Source organism: Branchiostoma floridae, chromosome 9, assembly GCF_000003815.2.
Source record: "Branchiostoma floridae strain S238N-H82 chromosome 9, Bfl_VNyyK, whole genome shotgun sequence".
Taxonomy (NCBI): domain Eukaryota; kingdom Metazoa; phylum Chordata; class Leptocardii; order Amphioxiformes; family Branchiostomatidae; genus Branchiostoma; species Branchiostoma floridae.
Genome location: NC_049987.1, coordinates 13,284,971 through 13,293,271, shown reverse-complemented (window position 1 = coordinate 13,293,271; position 8,301 = coordinate 13,284,971). Strand labels below are relative to the sequence as shown.

Genomic DNA, 8,301 nt, shown 5'->3' with positions numbered 1-8,301 from the left:
ATCCAATTTGGACGAACTCACATTAAGTCAACATGAAATATGACAAATATTCAACAAAGCAGCTCTAACATCAGTGTAGACTCTGACTTTACATAATGTTCCTGTAGGTTTATTGCTCCGAAGCAAAAGGGTGCATTTTTGAAAGTAAAATACCAGGAGAAATTGGAGATTTTCATTGGTCAAATAGCGACAATCGGCTCAGAGCAAATGATGTCTACAACATGGCACTATTCTACAGATATCTGCTTTTCATTCAGATTAAACAAATATAAATAAACACATAATGCAGACAAGATGACGACGCACTCAAGTAAACTAAATTTATGTCAGCGCCGCCATCGAGTAAGGACAGAATTAAACAACAAGGGAAATGGACACATAAGCGGACAGATGAATGAATGCAATAATTATTACAACATTTTTCACAATGGGTGACATTTTCGTAGGAGTGCAAACCTTACTTCCCTTCTCTTGGTGCGTCTAGTGGGATATGGGTAAATCGATTTAACCTATGCGATTCATAAGGGTGCAAAGAGTCCAGTTTAGACGCTCAAATTCTGAGTTAAGCACGTAATCTTACAGTTTGTAAAAGAGGTGCAAAGAGATGATCCACAACGTGTTAAGTGTTTAATGACACCGTCAAAGTGGATGTCGAAAGTGTGTTCTACGATCCTTAAAAGTTGGCCGACAAGAAGAAGACGCCGATTGTGTGCAATGGAGTGAGAAATAAGGTGGATCCGCATTCTCACTAGTACTTACATGTCGGACTAGCGGTGTAATCTGTTTAATTCCTAACTTAAGAAGGTTTGTTTACTCCAAGATACCGTTCAGCGGAGTAAGGAGAAGGAAAACAATTTTTGACATGGACAACAACATGCCATGGGGAAAACAAAGCTATTCAGTACATGTGCAGTTATGGCGATATTTGAAGTAAGAAAAACGTTATACGGTGTCGATCAGAAACTTCAACCGAACAAAACTTATCTCCAATCGATGTATCAAATTCTTAGCATTAAAGATTGTACACTTTAAGTTGTGAAGAACGCAAAGTTGTGTGTTGTAATTACATACCTATAATGTTGTGAATCTAAGCTTGATATCAGTAAGAAAGATATAATCAAACCAATCAGTTACGTATGTCTGGACCGTTAACGAATTTTCAAGTTCAGGTGATATATTTAAAACGGTTCTTACCGGTCACAGCAGACGCGCAGAGACCCAAGCACAACAGAGCCAAGACCTTCATGCCGAAGCCTGCTTTTGCCCAGAAGTACGGAGAAAGATGACCGACTCTTGAGACTAAGTGCTCGAGAATGCAGGACACCCACTAACAGGTGCTTCTACTACACTTTCGGTTAAATACTACATCAGTCGTCATCCGCTCCTGTGATTGGTCAGCCGTCAGGAGTCCATCACATGCTCACCGAGCCGCACAGCCTCCTAGGTGGCCTGCATCTCGGCAACGTCTTAGAAATATGAGTTTCCATGACCAACATTTACCTGCGGGTTTGGGACAACAGTAGGAACATGATACTTTATGAGGATGCCTGACAAACCCATCGTGTGGCACGAAAGGAACAAACGGCAATAGTGCACAGGTTGCAGCCCCTTCTTTATTACTCGATAGGCTGAGTTTGGTTTGAATACTTTCCTCTCGGAGCATATCTATTGCGATACTTTCGCAAGTCTGCCTTCACGTAAAACCTTAATCCATGACTTGATGTGTACGGGCCTGAGCAGTTTTTTATCTTTATTTTGGCTTCACAGTGCTACAAAAACTGTCTAAATGAATTTTCGCTTAATAGTTTGGAAGATCACGAGTTGAGTGTCAACTTTTCCATCTCAAATCATATCACCAATTCAACTTAATTTGCTTGTTCTTACATTTGTGTCATTGCGGAGAGATAAAACTACTGCGTATGTCATTTGTGAGAACTATCTACGCGATATAGATTCCATTTATGAAATATGTCTGGTAAACGTAGTTAGCTAACTGACCATATAGTGACAAAAGCAACGATTCTTTTTCAATAAGGAAATGTCTTTTATTCAACACAAAAACCTACCTATCATAGTGCATTCTTCTGTGGAATATTTGGAACACAGTGTTAGGATTGTTAAGTGTGTTGAAAGTTACAGAAAAATATCTCCTGGGTCCTGTTAACTTTGTTATACTCATACTGTGTTATATAGAACGATGCGAACTATGTCTTATCCCACATGTTGATACTATTTTCCTACTGATCATTCATTGATCAACACATTGTTATATCTTATTATCAATTCTATCTTTATTGTGATGATTGGATTGTGTACAGTTGATGTTGCTGTTTCGTATACCCATCTCAAACAACGAGGAACAGTATATTCGTTAACCATACATGTACATGCAGTAGATACCAACATACCAGCTTAACAAACAAGTGACCATGATGAGGTAAAATTGAGAACTAAACATATCTATGAAATATGGATATGATAATTGTATTATAAAGAAAAGAGGTGCAAAGTTGTATATATCTGCCATTTTGATATGAGCAAATGGTTTAATGACATAGATATTTGCCTATCATACCATATCAAGACACACGGGGGTAAATTTATCATACGATCCATCTAAAAGTGTAGACCGCGAGACAAATTGTGACATTACAGGGTGTTAAACATGACGCCCGTCTCGCTAGCCTGTAGTCTCCGTCTACCCTTCCTCCTCCTCCACTTGAGTCAGCCCCTGGTAGGCCCACTTCTCCCGGCGGGACCGCTTCGCGATGGCCGCGCCCAGCACGACAAGGGCGAGCGCCATCAGACCTCCTCCGGCAGCCAGCAGGGACCAGGCTGCACTGCGGCGTTCGCGCAGGCTGCCTGAGGCTAGATGAAAATACAACAGAAGATTTCATCAAAGCGAACTTCTGAAACCAGACTAAAGTGCAGAAGCTACCTGTGTTTTTATTCCAATTTCCAATAATCAAGCAGAAGGTTGTTGAACAGAATTATGACCTGTGAATTGTAAGATATATAGATATGTACCTGAGTCGTCATCATCCAGCACGATTGGTCCCAGGCGGATCATGTGACGTCCGATCATGTCCACTTTATCGTCAGATGCCCTTTTGCGTCTCGCAACACAACCCTGGAATGAGAGTAGAGGCGTGCATTGTGAAATTTGGGTTAAGATGTAACAAAACAGCAAATTAACATATCATAACCTTGTGACGGTGTATATACGTGTCTGAAAGAATGATTTTTGTTAGTCAGGTGCAGACTTGGACAAGGTACTGCGCACCAAAAATGCATTTCAAAGAATCCGTCCAAATTGAGTAGAATAGCCTAGGTAAAAAAAAAAGAAAAAGGTCAGATGCAAGGCAATTGGCAAGACGAAAGCGGTGGTATTTGGTAAGGGTATCTTCTGGATATTTACAGCTGTACACATCTATACTATGGGTACGCCATATCACAAGCATATAGACCAACCTGTTCACAGCGAGACCCAGGATCCGCGGCGTTACAGACCATCACCTCACAGTGCACGTACACCGACTTCACTTCCTTGATGAAACGGAACGCCTCAAAACCAAAGCGCTCCTTGTTGGCATCCTTGGTGCTGTAGATATCCAGGGTTGGGTCAGAGGCACAGCTGCAAGAAAAAGAAAAAAACACTGTCTTCTGCATGGCTGTAGAACAAAGGTTTGTCCATTAATTATATTGGACCAAATCATTATCTATTAGAATACCATTGAGACATGGAGGTTTTGGGAGTTTTGCCTACCCGTCGTTGATGAGTTGATACTGCAGGGTGTCGTTAGGTTCCGGTGACATGGTTGCCTTACAGTTCAGCGCCAGCACGGCGAGGTTCTGCGCATGCCCCTGCACTTCCAGCTGCAGGTAGACGTTCTCTCGCAGCTTCCGGTGGATGGGGAACTGGTTGGCCCGGTACTGACTCTGGTACTGTCGTGTGGGGAACATGGAGAGACGGACCTCCAACTGTCCGAACCCCTCCTCCGTAAAGTTCAGTCCACCCGGGATGGGCATGAAGGTGGAGTCCACCCACTGCTCGCGCTTGTACTCGCACCTGGTAATCGACGAAAATATCCATAGTTTAAACAATCAGAGCACAGTGGAAACAGGAGATGAAAGACAAGCAGTCGTATTCTTTCTTGTCCTCTGAATAATGAATAGAAAGTGTGTAATTGTTTTAGAAAATACTGGACAAAGGATTTTGATATCTCTTTAATTCTGAGCCTGAGCTCAAGGATGGAAAGGTCCATGAGTAAGGAAAGACCAAGATGAACAAGAAGAAGATTCCCCAGAAAGAATAGTCTTCTTACCTGGAGGTGATCCTGACGTCACTTGCTCTACTGATGACGCCAGCGTCGTTATGCGCCCCCAGGATGCTGATGGTGTTCAGGAAGGTGACGTACGTGGGGTCGAAGGCGACCTAGAAGGGGTTGTCAATCATGTAGTAAGACTTATGACTAGGTTTGCCCAACTGCCTACCCCACGATATGGCAGAAAAGTTACAAAAGCATGCAGCCGAGTGTAGACTACTGTTTGGCTTAGAACACATACCTTGGTGCCACATCCGTACAGGTCAGTACGGAAAAGGTAGTGGGTACCGTTAGTTGTGGCACCACAGTTCTGGTCAGGCTCCCAGTGAAGGTTGTTTTGGTCGATGTCACTTAGTTCCTCTTCAGGAATTGACACCTCCATGTAGTCATTGGTACAAGTGGTAGAACCTGGAGGGAAAACTTACTTTTGGTAAAATATATGTCCACAAAGGTTTTCAAATACTATGAGAGGGAAAGAGAGATGCTGTGGATTCGTGAATGAGGCTTCCGTTTCTACAAATGCTAACAGGTTAAGACTTACCTGACATTTCCGATGGAGGAACAGGCACTGCGTGAGGAAAAACAAAACAATTTGATCAAGAAGAATCCATAAAATTTCTGCTATCTCAACACAGATCGAATAGAGTGCAATGGGATTTCAGTTACGGTCACCAGAGTAGAGGCAGGCTGCAGATCAAGATGGTCTCAGTATATATGGGAACGGAAATACATGTATTAGCACATACACGATTTAAGTACATCACGGGAATGGGGACTCTCTGTCACTTCGTCAAGGACAGAGAGGTTTGCCGTAAGACTCGTGTGCAGCAGTTGACTAAAACCATCAAAGCAAGACCCACCTGTACATCCAGATCCACCTAGTTCCCCATCGCCCTCATACCCTGCCGCACAGGTGCACGTGGCGCCGGTCCCAGGTGCCTTGACGTCCTGACAGGTGGCCAGGGGGTCGCACGGATTGGGGGAGCAACCATCGACATCTGTAGAGAATGTGTCAGTACGATGAAAACGTTGATATTATGGTAGATTGTTCATTGTTTTTCATTGTAAGGACTGAAATCAAATGTTAGTGTTTTCAATGGAAGTACAGAATTGGTAGTGAATATGTGTTATTGTTAGTGTTTTCCCTTGGAAGTACAGAACTGGTAATGAATATGTGTTTCAATTCATCTTACCTCTGTCACAGTTCTCGCCTTCGTATCCTGAGTAACAGGTACAGGTGTAGCTGTTCAGTCCGTCCACACAGTCACCGTTAGCACAAGGATTGGCGGCACAGTCGTCAATATCTGAGAAATGATAAAAATATCAAATCTATTTCAAACCATTAAAACTGAGATTTTGCTTAAAACACTGAATAAACATGGATTCTATTCATCTTCCATTTCAAGTCGTGCTATACAACTTGTTTACTTTTTGTATCTTTTGATTGTAGCTGAATTATAACAACGATTAGAGCAGGTTTTTTTCCTTATAAGAAATGTATGTATCTTACTTATGTCACAGTTGTCCCCCTCGTATCCAGAGTAACAGGTACAGGAGTAGCTGTTCACTAAGTCCACACAGTCACCGTTCGCACAAGGGTTGGCGGCACAGTCGTCGATATCTGAGAAATGGTACATAAAATTCAGAAAGCAGACATATCATTGATAACAACGGAAAACACATAGACTACTTTACCTGCACCGTTAAGCTCCAACATGTGAAGTAGACGAACAGCGTTTTCGGCTGATCAACTATTACACTACAGCCTTTTTCTAAGGCTAATGTCACCGGAATCCAGTCGGGCTGTTTGTGGAAACGAAAAATAAAACTGTATACGTAAAAATATACAAAAATAATGCCCAGGATTATTCTCTTTACGCCTTATGTAGTTTGATGTCTTTTATGTCATGATATAATTTTCGTTCCCGAAAGCTGCCCGGCCGGAAATGTGACGAAGGCCTAAGCTTAAGATGCGGACTGCTCACCTTCCGTCGCCCCGCAGTAGACCAGGCTGCACGCAGGAGCCGCGGGGAGTTTGTACACGTAGTAGCCGCCGCTGCAGGCCCGCACCTGGATGGTTGTTTGCCAGCTACAGGTGTTACCGCTCCAGTACGCACATGCCTGGCGGGACACCTCGCCGTCAGCCATGGAGGGGTGCTGTCCGTTCATCCACATCGGGGCGTCGGTACCGCACCTGTACACGTCCGGGGGCGCCTGTGTAGGCATGACGTTCCCAGCAGCACCCATGAAGCGATACCACTCTCCGGCAAACCCGCTATCACAGCCGTCCGCGTTACCATCGTTCACCTGTTCCACGTTCCTTGATGCCTCGTTCAGCACAATGTAGTTGCTGCATGGATCTGAAAGCGGAAAGAATCTGCTATCAGCAATTGAGCTTTCAATTGTTGAAAAGTTTTAATGTAAGCTTAACAAAGAAGAAGAATGAAGACCTTTATCGCACATTTTGCCACATCGGGCTAAGTACAAGTCACAACAAGCTTAATGACATACAGTTGAATAATATGCCTAGGGGTTTCTCACTAATACCATTCTTTGTTGGGAACCATGTGCGTACATGACCGATGAATAGCTTAGCTTTTGCTTCAAGTAAAGGTTAACTTACAAAACTGACTCACGCGTGACTTACCGTTTTGACGGCGACTCTGATAGGATAGCCCATCCTCACCGCCCACGACCCGCTCATGCTAAAAGTTTGATCATAAAGATGAGTAATTGGAGGTGCATCGAGGTACATTGTAAAAAAAACTGTTACTTGGATAATTTCACTGAGAGACGCACGACCTCTTCATATGATGCATTAGATTATCATCAAACGGACAAGAACAATTTACACAGAATGTAAATCAGAATGTGGTGACATTTCTATGTAATGTAGTAACTCATCACAATGCCGGTGGACCACTTGCCGTGAACATGGACAAGTATGAACACTTCAACATAAAGCGAGCAAACGATACTAAAGCATGTACCAGTACCTGTTCGCTCATGGTCCTCACGAGGGCTGCAAGCCTCTCGGCAGCTTGTTCTCTCTTTTCAGTCAAGGAACCGCCAGTTCCGCCAGTGTCTCCATTCGTGCCTAGTGCTCTGGTAGCCTCAACCTCCTTACCGGAAACGGTGATACCTGTATAACAGATTCAGCCCAGGTCTGAATGAAGAATGAAGTGCTTTCTTTTGAGGCAGGGTACATTTGCCATTTTTTTTTGTAGGAAAAATATGGTAACCAGCGATATCTAACGGTAACCCGATTGAATTTTTTACCTTGTAATTGAAACCGCGTAGAAATAAATCAAAAGAACCTTCAAACAACTTTTAGCTTACAACCACATGTAGACTAGGACCTGTATGCTCTGCTATCCATTCCCATTCAACTATTCCGCTACCTCCTTGTTTAATTATTATTTCCAACGTCTTAGTTCAATGCCTTGAAGTGGTCTAATTGACCTTGCTTTGAACAATCCCGTTAAAAAATATGTATACCGGGCTAATGACTGCTGCGTCTGATTGAAACTTTAGGTTACTCAATCAACCCATACCAGAGTACTGTCAAGTCCATGTAGTACAGGAAGATAACTCTTACCAGTCACCGCAGCCGTACAGAGGCCAAAGAACGCCAGCAGCAACAACTTCACGTTAACCGTCTCCATCTTCGCTGAGACTAGTTGTTGGCCAATGTAGGACACACATAAGTACCTACCGCACTCCCGGAGTAACAAAACACCAGTCGGAATCAGGTTCTGTCAACAGTTGTCAACTGTCCATCTGGAGTTTACTGATCCGAACCTTCACTCAACCCAGTTCGTGTCCTGAATTTCTCCGACGTCTTAGAAATATAAGATTCCATGACTGACCATGCTCGTCTGATGGCATGAGGAGATTTGAAGACGCTGCGACGCTGGACAGAGCACGTCTTAGGATTGGATTGTCATCGTATGTACAAGGCACCTGTTATAAGGAG

At 43.4% G+C, this 8,301-nt stretch overlaps 1 protein-coding gene across 1 annotated transcript; it reads right to left on the bottom strand.

The window, feature by feature from the left end:
* Positions 1-2,020: 2,020 nt before the first annotated feature.
* LOC118422168 (oncoprotein-induced transcript 3 protein-like) lies at positions 2,021-7,990 on the bottom strand. The gene is made up of 14 exons (XM_035829685.1): positions 7,924-7,990; positions 7,322-7,467; positions 6,973-7,030; positions 6,311-6,685; positions 5,836-5,946; positions 5,519-5,629; positions 5,186-5,323; positions 4,867-4,893; positions 4,567-4,733; positions 4,326-4,435; positions 3,767-4,069; positions 3,472-3,634; positions 3,028-3,130; positions 2,021-2,868 (listed from the first exon to the last, which is right to left on the bottom strand). Exons 1-14 carry the CDS (start codon positions 7,988-7,990, stop codon positions 2,699-2,701), a joined length of 2,049 nt encoding a protein of 682 aa, XP_035685578.1. The 3' UTR covers positions 2,021-2,698.
* Positions 7,991-8,301: the final 311 nt, after the last annotated feature.